We start from the raw sequence: 15,000 nt of genomic DNA, 5'->3' as shown, positions 1-15,000 counted from the left end.
CTTTCTTCTCCCATTCCAAGTATGCTTCAGGATCGTTTTTTCCTTGGAACGATGGTATCTTCATTTTGATGTTTCCTAGGTTTCTGTCAGTCCCATCTCGCCATCTCGGATTTCTTCGGAAACCTCTACCATGCCTTTCTCCCCTTGGCACAAACCTGCCCTCATCGTTCAATGAAGCTTGATCCACTTCATCTTCGAACTCATCCTCGTGGTTACCATCAGAATCATCGAGGTGCATACGCCTTTCTTGCCTCCTTGCATTAGGGACTCTTTGGGGACGTCCTTCGCTCCAAGTAGCAATAACAGCGTCTTGCCTATCCATCCGATCTCGAATCTCATTAAACACCACGTTCATGCGTTCAAATTGTTGTTGTATAGCCTGCAACATGAAAGACGACTCGTCCCGTCCTTCTTTGTTTGATGTGTCACCCCTGGAAGACATTTTTTTTGAAACTATAGAAAAAAAATGTTAGAAATAACCTCACAACACTCCCTTACGTGTTTGCACTCAAATTATGTCACTCACACTCGTGTTTCACTCTTAAATTGGCTTTTTCCCAATATTAGTCTCACACTCTCTAGCCTTTTTCCACTCGTAGTTTCCCCTCTTCAGTTCTTTATTGAACTAACAAACGTCATCAAGAATATCAACTTGCAGAATTTAAACTAATACCGACGGCAAGAAAAATATTATAGAAACAACAAATCAAAGGGGGAGGACAAAAACTAGATTCTTTGAAAGAAACGAAAGAAATGAAACTACGAAAGTCACGATTCAAGAGAAAAAAGAAAACATTGATAAGTACCATATGATAGAATATATTGCTTCAATATCACCTTTTTTTTTTTCTTTTTTTTTTGCTTTTTTTTTTTTTTTTTTGACTATCTCCTTCTTTTTTTTTCTTTCCTTTTCTGATTCTTTTTTTTTTTTCAGCTTGATAAACGTCACAAAACAAGAACAATGAAACAAAACGAAAGTTAAAAGATAGAATGGTAGCAAGAAACGAAAGACAAAAGGATAGTAAACCTGATTTTAGAGCCTAAGCTCTGATACCAAATGATGCGAACCTCAATCGACACGCGTTGAGACCCAACAACCAATATTGGAATGCTTACCCAAGAAAGCTAAAATTCAGATTTTGATAGGAAACTCCGACCCAACGTTTATAAGTGAAACGTGAACCGTAAGTATAAGTAACAAACCCCGACCCAATGATTATAGATTAATCATGAACCGAAGGTATAAAATTTGAACGCCACAAGGAAGAATCCTTGATAAGTTCGCAAGTTCTCAAAAGAACCAAAGAAGAAACAAATCCTCACTTTTCTTGATTTCTATTCAATGATCAATTGCTCTTAAAATGGTGAGATATATATAGCTAGCATGGGGGACAAGGATATTAAACACTAAACTATTCCCACACAAACATGGGAGACAAGGACATTAAATACATAGCAATTCCCACACAAACATGGGTGACAAGGACATTAAATACATAGCAATTCCCACACAAACATGGGAGACAAGGACATTAAATATACCAACTTACTAGACACATTAATGACTCTCACAACTTACTAAAATCCCATGCAAGCTAAGTTGTCTTACAAATTACATATTAAATGTAAAGATAAAAGGTTAAAAGTCAAATCCCCTAATTGACTAGCACACCATTAATAAGGAGATTACAGCCACTAAGCAAGATTAGCTTCATCCAAAACATGGATTAAATTTATTAAGGCTTCATCCTTGTTTGGGCCAAGCTTGGAGTGCCCCGGTTTTGAATAAGCCCAAATATCTTGAATTAGCCCATGAAGTGCTTCTTTGATCTTTTTGGATCTCGCTCTAGTGATGGGCCCAATAGGAACATGCAATGGATCCTTTGATGGTGCTTGTTGATTCTCATCAATTCTCCTCCAGATTTCCGCCCATTCAAGATAAACTCCTCAAGTTGCGTGCAGAAAGTCATGACCAGCATCCTGGAATGCCTCCGTCAGACCTTAAGCTTGCCAGAGAAGAATGTTATTCCTCATTAAAGCAAGGTCTAATTGAACCAACCACTTCCTCTTGGGCGAGTCGAGCATTTTATGTTGAAAAAAGATCAGGAATGATTAGAGGAAAGAAAAGATTGGTTATCGATACAAGCCATTGAATGTAATCATTAGGGATGATAAATTGCCTATTCCAAAAGTCAGGACACAATTCATCCATCTTGCTGAGGCAAAAATATTCTCCAAATTTGATCTGAAAGGAGGAGCCTTTTGGCAACTTGGTATTCATCCAAACGACAGGTTCAAGACAGCTTTCTGTATTCCAGATGAACAATTCCAATTGACTGTTTTACCATTCGGATTAAAGATGGCACCATCACTATTTCAAAAGGCGATGACTAGGATTTTCAATCCTATCCTGCACAGTACTTTGATCTGTATTGACGATATTCTATTATTTTCTAAAAGTCTTGCAGATCATCATCACCCGCTTGAACATTTCCACCAGTTGGCATCACAGTACGGGAAAATGCTGTCAAAAAAAGAAAAGCATGATTGGACAGCACGAAATTGATTTTCTGGGAATGAAAATATCCCATGGAACCATCTGCGCAGGTCCTCATCTTGCTGAAAAATTATCACAATTTCCTGATGATAATCTCTCTGTCAAAGAAATACACCAATTTCTCGGCATCATTAATTACATCAGAAGACTTTATCCCGCATGCAAGTCAGTTCACCAGCGCCTCGTCACAACTTTTGAAAAAGAACCACCCCCATGGGGCCCTGACCAGACACAGGCTGTCAAAAATCTCAAGAAAGCTGCAAAGGATCCACCGCCTCTGACTATTCCATCTACAGGAAATCTTATCCTCTAGTCGGACGCTGGTGACCATTATTGGGGTGCCTAACTGCTTGAAGAAAAGGACAACAAAAGATCCTATTGTGGACACGCTAGTGGAGAATTCAAAGGATCCCAAAAGCATTATCATACCGTCTTCAAAAAAATCATTGGAATTCAGAAATTTGACTTTTATGTCAGACCAAAGCATTTTATGACTCGTCTTTCCCAAAGATGCTTGAATTCCGAAATAAGATTCTTCCTGATCCACAGATTCTCAGACTGAAAGATTGGTTTTCCAGATATGACTTCCCTGTGAAGCATATAAAAGGCGATCACAATGTGTGCTTTTGGAATAGGGAATTTATCATCCCTAATGAATACATTCAATGGCTTGTAATCGATAACCAATCTCTTCTTTCCTCTAATCCGGCATCTCTTTAGATCAAGAGATTACTGATCTCACCAATATGTTGATTGATGGCATCTCCTACTGATCCTGGATCATCCAGAACACAAGAATTTGATGAAGAAACTGACACCACAGTTCCCATTGTCGAAGAACCTACTGAGGCTACTTCAGCTACTCATCATTCGGTTCCTCATCATTCAACCAATGGTTCCTGGTTCTCTTTTGATGGATTACCTCGAATTATTAAATGGAGAGATCGAGCTGGTGAATTTGGTGCGTGGATTGACCTTCAGCTTTCTTTCCAAGCCTGGGAATACTTTAGAAACAGTTCTCATTGAATTCACGTCCAGATTTACTGGAACTTTAAGAGACTGGTTTCAAAGTCTTGGTGAATATGGACAGGCAACATTCCTTAAATCCCACACTCCCTCCTATGCTTTGGGAATGGTTTTTCGAGAATTTATTGGAGATCCAGATACTCATGCTAATGAAGTTAGACAAGAGTATTTTGAAGCGAGATGCAGCTCCTTGAAAAGAAAAGATCTTGATTTTCACTGTCAAAGAATGTCCAGGCGATATTATCTTCTTGGTGGATTTAATGATGATAATCTCAGACGAGTTTATATTGCAGAGAAAGATTGCATCTCTCTCACGACCACTCAGGGATATCTCAATAGGGGAAAATTCATCAGCTGGCACTCTCTGCTCTTGAAAAATTATGCGATACCCACCAGTTGTTCTGAAAAATGTTGCAACAGAATCATAAGTTTACAAAGCAATGCAAGAAGCCTTATTTGCGGATCGAGTGCAAAGAAAAGGATTGCATCTGTAGTCCTAAAAAGAAGAAACACTTCAAAGACAAGCGCTCCAGAAAAGATCCCAGAAGAAGAAAGAAGTTCAGATTCTTCAAGAAGAAGTTTCGACGAGGACATGAAGAAAGGCCACAATGCCAAACAATGCCCTATGAACAGGACAAAATCTGCAAAGCTTGCCCAACAGTTACAGAATGAAGAACTCGATGCAGATGCTGAATCTGTTCTTTCAGAACAAGAAGAGATGACTGAAGAGACCATTCTCGTCCTTGCTGATTCAGAGGATGACTATCATTCCGACGAAACATTCCAGGTCCAACCTATTCTCTCTTCCGAAGATTCTCAGATAAGCCCTCATGTTCAAATCCAGCTCCTCCGTGAAAAATACGGCAAACCCATACCTGTTGTTGCATACATTGATACGGGATCCCATAAGACCATGGTTAATCCAAAAGTTCTACCATCACATTGTTGGTCTTCCCATACTCAATTCTTCAGAGCTCCAAACGATCAAATTTTTACTACTACTTTGATTTCCAAAAAGAAAATTGGGACTAAACTCCTTCCTAATTGCATTATTTGGACTCGTGTCATTGGCAGTCCACCTCCTCAAAAAGATGTTTTATTAGGATGGGATGTTTATTGTCTTTCAAAATCCCCGAGGATTCTTCCCGCTGGAATTAAAGTACAAAAGAGAATTCAAGCCCTTTACTCAGACGAACAAAATCTATTCTCTTCCCTATTCTCCTCCAGATTTCCAGCCCATTCAAGATAAACTCCTCAAGTTGCGTGCAGAAAGTCATGACCAGTTCATCCATGATCATCCACTCTGGAAAAACTAAAGCCTCCCATCCTGGAATGCCTCCGTCAGACCTTAAGCTTGCCAGAGAAGAATGTTATTCCTCATTAAAGCAAGGTCTAATTGAACCAACCACGTCCTCTTGGGCGTGTCGAGCATTTTATGTTGAAAAAAGATCAGGAATGATTAGAAGAAAGAAAAGATTGGTTCGTTGGGGATGATAAATTGCCTATTCCAAACGTCAGGACACAATTCATCCATCTTGCTGAGGCAAAAATATTCTCCAAATTTGATCTGAAAGGAGAAGCCAAACGACAGGTTCAAGACAGCTTTCTGTATTCCAGATGAACAATTCCAATGGACTGTTTTACCATTCGGATTAAAGATGGCACCATCACTATTTCAAAAGGCGATGGCTAGGATTTTCAATCCTATCCTGCACAGTACTTTGATCTGTATTGACGATATTCTATTATTTTCTAAAAGTCTTGCAGATCATCATCACCCGCTTGAACATTTCCACCAGTTGGCATCACAGTACGGGAAAATGCTGTCAAAAAAAGAAAAGCATGATTGGACAGCACGAAATTGATTTTCTGGGAATGAAAATATCCCATGGAACCATCTGCGCAGGTCCTCATCTTGCTGAAAAATTATCACAATTTCCTGATGATAATCTCTCTGTCAAAGAAATACACCAATTTCTCGGCATCATTAATTACATCAGAAGACTTTATCCCGCATGCAAGTCAGTTCACCAGCGCCTCGTCACAACTTTTGAAAAAGAACCACCCCCATGGGGCCCTGACCAGACACAGGCTGTCAAAAATCTCAAGAAAGCTGCAAAGGATCCACCGCCTCTGACTATTCCATCTACAGGAAATCTTATCCTCTAGTCGGACGCTGGTGACCATTATTGGGGTGCCTAACTGCTTGAAGAAAAGGACAACAAAAGATCCTATTGTGGACACGCTAGTGGAGAATTCAAAGGATCCCAAAAGCATTATCATACCGTCTTCAAAGAAATCATTGGAATTCAGAAATTTGACTTTTATGTCAGATCAAAGCATTTTATGACTCGTCTTTCCCAAAGATGCTTGAATTCCGAAATAAGATTCTTCCTGATCCACAGGTTCTCAGACTGAAAGATTGGTTTTCCAGATATGACTTCCCTGTGAAGCATATAAAAGGCGATCACAATGTGTGCTTTTGGAATAGGGAATTTATCATCCCTAATGAATACATTCAATGGCTTGTAATCGATAACCAATCTCTTCTTTCCTCTAATCCGGCATCTCTTTAGATCAAGAGATTACTGATCTCACCAATATGTTGATTGATGGCATCTCCTACTGATCCTGGATCATCCAGAACACAAGAATTTGATGAAGAAACTGACACCACAGTTCCCATTGTCGAAGAACCTACTGAGGCTACTTCAGCTACTCATCATTCGGTTCCTCATCATTCAACCAATGGTTCCTGGTTCTCTTTTGATGGATTACCTCGAATTATTAAATGGAGAGATCGAGCTGGTGAATTTGGTGCGTGGATTGACCTTCAGCTTTCTTTCCAAGCCTGGGAATACTTTAGAAACAGTTCTCATTGAATTCACGTCCAGATTTACTGGAACTTTAAGAGACTGGTTTCAAAGTCTTGGTGAATATGGACAGGCAACATTCCTTAAATCCCACACTCCCTCCTATGCTTTGGGAATGGTTTTTCGAGAATTTATTGGAGATCCAGATACTCATGCTAATGAAGTTAGACAAGAGTATTTTGAAGCGAGATGCAGCTCCTTGAAAAGAAAAGATCTTGATTTTCACTGTCAAAGAATGTCCAGGCGATATTATCTTCTTGGTGGATTTAATGATGATAATCTCAGACGAGTTTATATTATTAATTCTTTACCAGAAGACATCCAGCCAGATTTACAGAGAAAGATTTCATCTCTCTCACGACCACTCAGGGATATCTCAATAGGGGAAAATTCATCAGCTGGCACTCTCTGCTCTTGAAAAATTATGCGATACCCACCAGTTGTTCTGAAAAATGTTGCAACAGAATCATAAGTTTACAAAGCAATGCAAGAAGCCTTATTTGCGGATCGAGTGCAAAGAAAAGGATTGCATCTGTAGTCCTAAAAAGAAGAAACACTTCAAAGACAAGCGCCCCAGAAAAGATCCCAGAAGAAGAAAGAAGTTCAGATTCTTCAAGAAGAAGTTTCGACGAGGACATGAAGAAAGGCCACAATGCCAAACAATGCCCTATGAACAGGACAAAATCTGCAAAGCTTGCCCAACAGTTACAGAATGAAGAACTCGATGCAGATGCTGAATCTGTTCTTTCAGAACAAGAAGAGATGACTGAAGAGACCATTCTCGTCCTTGCTGATTCAGAGGATGACTATCATTCCGACGAAACATTCCAGGTCCAACCTATTCTCTCTTCCGAAGATTCTCAGATAAGCCCTCATGTTCAAATCCAGCTCCTCCGTGAAAAATACGGCAAACCCATACCTGTTGTTGCATACATTGATACGGGATCCCATAAGACCATGGTTAATCCAAAAGTTCTACCATCACATTGTTGGTCTTCCCATACTCAATTCTTCAGAGCTCCAAACGATCAAATTTTTACTACTACTTTGATTTCCAAAAAGAAAATTGGGACTAAACTCCTTCCTAATTGCATTATTTGGACTCGTGTCATTGGCAGTCCACCTCCTCAAAAAGATGTTTTATTAGGATGGGATGTTTATTGTCTTTCAAAATCCCCGAGGATTCTTCCCGCTGGAATTAAAGTACAAAAGAGAATTCAAGCCCTTTACTCAGACGAACAAAATCTATTCTCTTCCCTATTCTCCTCCAGATTTCCAGCCCATTCAAGATAAACTCCTCAAGTTGCGTGCAGAAAGTCATGACCAGTTCATCCATGATCATCCACTCTGGAAAAACTAAAGCCTCCCATCCTGGAATGCCTCCGTCAGACCTTAAGCTTGCCAGAGAAGAATGTTATTCCTCATTAAAGCAAGGTCTAATTGAACCAACCACGTCCTCTTGGGCGTGTCGAGCATTTTATGTTGAAAAAAGATCAGGAATGATTAGAAGAAAGAAAAGATTGGTTCGTTGGGGATGATAAATTGCCTATTCCAAACGTCAGGACACAATTCATCCATCTTGCTGAGGCAAAAATATTCTCCAAATTTGATCTGAAAGGAGAAGCCAAACGACAGGTTCAAGACAGCTTTCTGTATTCCAGATGAACAATTCCAATGGACTGTTTTACCATTCGGATTAAAGATGGCACCATCACTATTTCAAAAGGCGATGGCTAGGATTTTCAATCCTATCCTGCACAGTACTTTGATCTGTATTGACGATATTCTATTATTTTCTAAAAGTCTTGCAGATCATCATCACCCGCTTGAACATTTCCACCAGTTGGCATCACAGTACGGGAAAATGCTGTCAAAAAAAGAAAAGCATGATTGGACAGCACGAAATTGATTTTCTGGGAATGAAAATATCCCATGGAACCATCTGCGCAGGTCCTCATCTTGCTGAAAAATTATCACAATTTCCTGATGATAATCTCTCTGTCAAAGAAATACACCAATTTCTCGGCATCATTAATTACATCAGAAGACTTTATCCCGCATGCAAGTCAGTTCACCAGCGCCTCGTCACAACTTTTGAAAAAGAACCACCCCCATGGGGCCCTGACCAGACACAGGCTGTCAAAAATCTCAAGAAAGTTGCAAAGGATCCACCGCCTCTGACTATTCCATCTACAGGAAATCTTATCCTCTAGTCGGACGCTGGTGACCATTATTGGGGTGCCTAACTGCTTGAAGAAAAGGACAACAAAAGATCCTATTATGGACACGCTAGTGGAGAATTCAAAGGATCCCAAAAGCATTATCATACCGTCTTCAAAGAAATCATTGGAATTCAGAAATTTGACTTTTATGTCAGATCAAAGCATTTTATGACTCGTCTTTCCCAAAGATGCTTGAATTCCGACATAAGATTCTTCCTGATCCACAGATTCTCAGACTGAAAGATTGGTTTTCCAGATATGACTTCCCTGTGAAGCATATAAAAGGCGATCACAATGTGTGCTTTTGGAATAGGGAATTTATCATCCCTAATGAATACATTCAATGGCTTGTAATCGATAACCAATCTCTTCTTTCGTCTAATCCGGCATCTCTTTAGATCAAGAGATTACTGATCTCACCAATATGTTGATTGATGGCATCTCCTACTGATCCTGGATCATCCAGAACACAAGAATTTGATGAAGAAACTGACACCACAGTTCCCATTGTCGAAGAACCTACTGAGGCTACTTTAGCTACTCATCATTCGGTTCCTCATCATTCAACCAATGGTTCCTGGTTCTCTTTTGATGGATTACCTCCAATTGTTAAATGGAGAGATCGAGCTGGTGAATTTGGTGCGTGGATTGACCTTCAGCTTTCTTTCCAAGCCTGGGAATACTTTAGAAACAGTTCTCATTCAATTCACGTCCAGATTTACTGGAACTTTTAAGAGACTGGTTTCAAAGTCTTGGTGAATATGGACAGGCAACATTCCTTAAATCCCACACTCCCTCCTATGCTTTGGGAATGGTTTTTCGAGAATTTATTGGAGATCCAGATACTCATGCTAATGAAGTTAGACAAGAGTATTTTGAAGCGAGATGCAGCTCCTTGAAAAGAAAAGATCTTGATTTTCACTGTCAAAGAATGTCCAGGCGATATTATCTTCTTGGTGAATTTAATGATGATAATCTCAGACGAGTTTATATTATTAATTCTTTACCAGAAGACATGCAGCCAGATTTACAGAGAAAGATTGCATCTCTCTCACTGATGAGAATCAATTAGTACCATGGAAGGATCCATTATATGTTTCAGTTGGGCCTACCATCAGAGCGAAATCCCAGAAGATCAAAGAAATACTCCACGGGCTGATTCAAGATATTTGGGCTTATTCAAAAATGGGGCACTCCAAGCATGGCCCAAAGAAAGATGAAGACTTAATAAACTGAATTCAAGTTTGTGATGGAGCTAATCTTGCTTAATGGCTCTAATCTCCTTATTAATAATTGTGTGCTAATTCAAATATGGGATTTGACTTAAAGGTGTATTGCAAGGCAACTTAGCTTGCATAGATTTTTAGTAAGTTGTGAGAGTCATTAATGTGTCTTGTAAGTTGGTATATTTAATGTCCTTGTCTCCCATGTTTGTATGGGAATTGCTAAATATTTAATGTCCTTGTCTCCCATGTTTGTATGGGAATTGCTAAGTATTTAATGTTCTTGTCTCCCATGTTTGTGTGGGAATTGTTAAGTGTTTAATGTCCTTGTCTCCCATACTAGCTATATATATCTCACCATTGTAAGAAGGAAAGGAAGAGAATAAAAATGTGAGGCATTGAGGCTTTGTTTCTTCTTGGTTCTTTTGAAGAACTTTTCGAACTTATCGGGATTTCCCGTGGCGTTCACCAATGACTTATCAAACGGCTTTCCACCACCGTTTGTGGCGTCTTCCTTATACCAAGGTTCGTGTTTCGCACCAAACAACGGGTTGAGGTCATATATACCAAAGTTCTTGTTTGTCGTAAACAACGGGTCGAGGTCTACCATTCATATCTATCCAAAAATCTGAATTTTAGCTTTCTTGGGCAAGCATTCCAACATTGTTTGCTGGGTCTCAACGCGTGTCGATTGAGGTTCGCATCAACAAGGTAAGTTGAATAGAAGGCATGCCAAGTGGATGGAATTCATTGAGACCTTTCCTTACGAAATCAAATACAAACAAGGTAAGGACAATGTTGTGGCTGATGCATTATCAAGAAGGTACACCCTTGTCTCTACTTTAAATGCAAAGTTACTCGGATTTGAATATATTAAGGAATTGTATGATGATGACTTGCTAGTGTGTATGGAGTGTGTGAGAAGGCAGCTTTTGGTAAGTTTTATAAATTAGATGGGTACTTGTTTAGAGAGAATAGACTTTGTGTGCCTAATAGTTCTATGCGTGAGTTGCTTGTGCGTGAAGCACATGGAGGAGGTTTGATGGGTCATTTTGGTGTAAGGAAGACTTTAGACGTGTTGCATGAACATTTTTTTTGGCCAAAAATGAAACGCGATGTGGAGCGAGTATGTGCTACATGTGTTACATGTAGGCAGGCCAAATCTAGAGTCTTGCCACATGGGTATATCCTTTGCCCGTACCTAGTGCGCCTTGGGTAGATTATGGACTTTGTTTTAGGCTTGCCCAGGTCAAGGAAAGGAAGGGATTCGATTTTTATGGTTGTTGATAGGTTTTCCAAGATGGCACATTTCATATCTTGTCATAAAACCGATGACGCAACCCACATTGCTAATTTGTTCTTTAGAGAGATAGTACGGCTCCATGGTGTTCCTAGGAGTATTGTGTCTGATCGTGATGTTAAGTTCCTTAGCTATTTTTGGAAAGTCTTGTGGGGAAAGTTGGGAACTAAATTGTTGTTTTCCACTATTTGTCACCCCCAAACAGAAGGACAAACCGAGGTGGTGAATAGAACTTTATCTACGTTGTTGCGTACTATAATCCAAAAGAACTTAAAAAACTGGGAGGATTGTTTGCCATTCATTGAGTTTGCATATAATCAGAGTGTTCATTCTACTATTGATTTTTCACCGTTTATGGTTTTAATCCACTAACTCCGTTGGATTTGATGCCTTTTTCCAGTTAATGAAATGTCTAGTTTGGATGGTCAAAAGAAGGCTGAGATGGTGAAGAAACTCCATGAAAGTGTACGCCAACACATAGAGAGGAAAAATGAGCAATATGCGACCAAAGCCAACAAGGGCTGATGAGAATCAATAAGCACCATGGAAGGATCCATTACATGTTTTAGTTGGGCCTATCATTAGAGCGAGATCCCAGAACAGCAAAGAAATACTTCACGGGCTGATTCAAGATATTTGGGCTTATTCAAAAATGGGGCACTCCAAGCATGACCCAAAGAAAGATGAAGACTTACTAAACTAAATTCAAGTTTGTGATGGCTTAATGGCTCTAATCTCCTTATTAATAATTGTGTGCTAATTATTAATGGTGTATTGCAAGGCAACTTAGCTTGCATGGGTTTTTAGTAAGTTGTGAGAGTCATTATTGTGTCTAGTAAGTTGGTATATTTAATGTCCTTGTCTCCCATGTTTGTATGGGAATTGCTAAGTATTTATGTGTGTCTCCCATGTTTGTATGGGAATTGCTAAGTATTTATGTGTGTCTCCCATGTTTGTGTGGGAATTGCTAAGTATTTATTATCCTTGTCCCCCATGCTAGCTATATATATAGCCATTGTAAGAGCTAAATTAAGGAAGGGAATAAAAATGTGAGGCTTTGAGGCTTTGTTTCTTTTTGGTTCTTTTGAAGAACTTTTCGAACTTATCGGGATTTCCCGTGGCGTTCACTATCGACTTATCAAACGGCTTTCCACCACCGTTTGTGGCGTCTTCCTTATACCAAGGTTCGTGTTTCGCTCTAAACAATGGGTTGAGGTCATATATACCAAAGTTCTTGTTTGTCGTAAACAACGGGTCGAGGTTTACCATTCATATCTATCCAAAAATCTGAATTTTAGCTTTCTTGGGCAAGCATTCCAATATTGGTTGTTGGGTCTCAACGCGTGTCGTTTGAGGTTCGCATCATTTGGTATCAGAGCTTAGGCTCTAAAATCAGGTTTACTATCCTTTTATCTTTTTTTTTTTCTCGTTATCGTCTTATCTTATTCCGTTTGTGTTCATCATTTCATTTTTCTTGTTTTGGGGTGTGTACGAAGTTGAAAAAAAAAAAAAGATGTCAAAAAAAAAACCACGTTAGAAAAGAAAGGAAAAGAAAGAGAGCAAAAAAAAGGATGTCAAAAAAAATATATATATGGTAGAAAAAAAAAAAAAGCAAAAAGATATATATTTTTTTTTTCCTACTCTTTTGATTCGTTGTTTCTACAATATTTTCTTGTCTTATTGGTTTAATATATTACATGGAATGGATTCGGGGACGAATCCTTTTGAAGAGTGGGGGAATGATGAGAATCAATAAGCACCATGGAAGGATCCATTACATGTTTTAGTTGGGCCTATCATTAGAGCGAGATCCCAGAACAGCAAAGAAATACTTCACGGGCTGATTCAAGATATTTGGGCTTATTCAAAAATGGGGCACTCCAAGCATGACCCAAAGAAAGATGAAGACTTACTAAACTAAATTCAAGTTTGTGATGGCTTAATGGCTCTAATCTCCTTATTAATAATTGTGTGCTAATTATTAATGGTGTATTGCAAGGCAACTTAGCTTGCATGGGTTTTTAGTAAGTTGTGAGAGTCATTATTGTGTCTAGTAAGTTGGTATATTTAATGTCCTTGTCTCCCATGTTTGTATGGGAATTGCTAAGTATTTATGTGTGTCTCCCATGTTTGTATGGGAATTGCTAAGTATTTATGTGTGTCTCCCATGTTTGTGTGGGAATTGCTAAGTATTTATTATCCTTGTCCCCCATGCTAGCTATATATATAGCCATTGTAAGAGCTAAATTAAGGAAGGGAATAAAAATGTGAGGCTTTGAGGCTTTGTTTCTTTTTGGTTCTTTTGAAGAACTTTTCGAACTTATCGGGATTTCCCGTGGCGTTCACTATCGACTTATCAAACGGCTTTCCACCACCGTTTGTGGCGTCTTCCTTATACCAAGGTTCGTGTTTCGCTCTAAACAATGGGTTGAGGTCATATATACCAAAGTTCTTGTTTGTCGTAAACAACGGGTCGAGGTTTACCATTCATATCTATCCAAAAATCTGAATTTTAGCTTTCTTGGGCAAGCATTCCAATATTGGTTGTTGGGTCTCAACGCGTGTCGTTTGAGGTTCGCATCAAGGGCCGTAGACAAGTCATCTTTGAACCAGGTGATTGGGTTTGGGTGCATATGAGAAAGGAATAATTTCCAGCCCGTAGGCGGTCCAAGCTGTAGAGGAAATGGCCCATTTCAAGTCCTCGAAAGAATCAATAATAATGCATACAAGTTTGATCTTCAAGGTGAGTACAACATTAGTGCTACATTTAATGTTTCTGATCTTTCTCTTTTTGATACAGGTGATGATTCGAGGTCGAATCCTTTTGAAGAGAGAATCAACAAGCATCGTTAAAAGATCCATTGCATGTTCCAAATGGGCCTATTACTAGAGCAAGATCCAAGAAAATCAAGGAAGCACTTCATGGGCTAATTCAAGATATTTGGGCTTATTCAAAAACGGGCCACTCCAAGCTTGGCCCAAAGAAATATGAAGGTCTACTAAACTTAATCCAAGCTTTTGATGGAGCTTAAATGTGTGAATCTCCTTAATAATGGTGTGCTATTCAAATAGGGGATTTGACTCCTTGACTTTTGCGTTATGTTTAATTTGTAATCATGCAAGACAACTTGTTTTGCTTGCACATGTCTTAGTAAGTTATTGAGCCTACCTTTGACTTTTGTGTTATATTTAATTTGTAATCTTGCAAGAAGTACTTAGTAAGTTGTTCAGAGTTGTTGAGTCTAATTTGTAATCTTGCAAGAAGTCTTAGTAAGTTGTTGTGAGTTGTTGAGAGTAGTTTGAAACGAGATGCCGCTCCTTGAAAAGAAAAGATCTTGATTTTCACTATCAAAGAATGTCCAGGCGATATTATCTTCTTGGTGGATTTAATGATGATAATCTCAGATGAGTTTATATTATTAATTCTTTAGCAAAAGACATCCAGCCAGATTTACAGAGAAAGATTGCATCTCTCTCACGACCACTCAGGGATATCTCAATAGGGGAAATTCATCAGCTGGCACTCTCTGCTCTTGAAAAATTATGCGATACCCACCAGTTGTTCTAAAAAATGTTGCAACAGAATCATAAGTTTACAAAGTAATGCAAGAAGCCTTATTTGCGGATCGAGTGCAAAGAAAAAGGATTGCATCTGATGAGAATCAACAAGCACCATCAAAGGATCCATTGCATGTTCCTATTGGGCCCATCACTAGAGCGAGATCCAAAAAGATCAAAGAAGCACTTCATGGGCTAATTCAAGATATTTGGGCTTATTCAAAACCGGGGCACTCCAAGC

At 39.1% G+C, this 15,000-nt stretch overlaps 1 protein-coding gene across 1 annotated transcript in view; it reads left to right on the top strand.

Annotated features, from left to right (window-relative positions):
- Nucleotides 1–6,331: 6,331 nt before the first annotated feature.
- The window catches only part of LOC131145835 (uncharacterized), a gene marked incomplete at its 3' end in the record, with an annotated part of 13,491 nt that continues 4,822 nt past the window's right edge, over nucleotides 6,332–15,000 (top strand). The window contains exons 1-3 of the mRNA XM_058095018.1: nucleotides 6,332–6,630; nucleotides 9,145–9,308; nucleotides 9,395–9,548. Of these exons, the coding sequence (XP_057951001.1) occupies nucleotides 6,332–6,630; nucleotides 9,145–9,308; nucleotides 9,395–9,548 (617 nt within the window). The remainder of the gene's footprint in view (nucleotides 6,631–9,144; nucleotides 9,309–9,394; nucleotides 9,549–15,000) is intronic.

Source organism: Malania oleifera, chromosome 13 (assembly GCF_029873635.1).
Source record: "Malania oleifera isolate guangnan ecotype guangnan chromosome 13, ASM2987363v1, whole genome shotgun sequence".
Classification (NCBI taxonomy): Eukaryota; Viridiplantae; Streptophyta; class Magnoliopsida; order Santalales; family Ximeniaceae; genus Malania; species Malania oleifera.
This window is presented reverse-complemented; position numbering and strand designations above follow the sequence as displayed.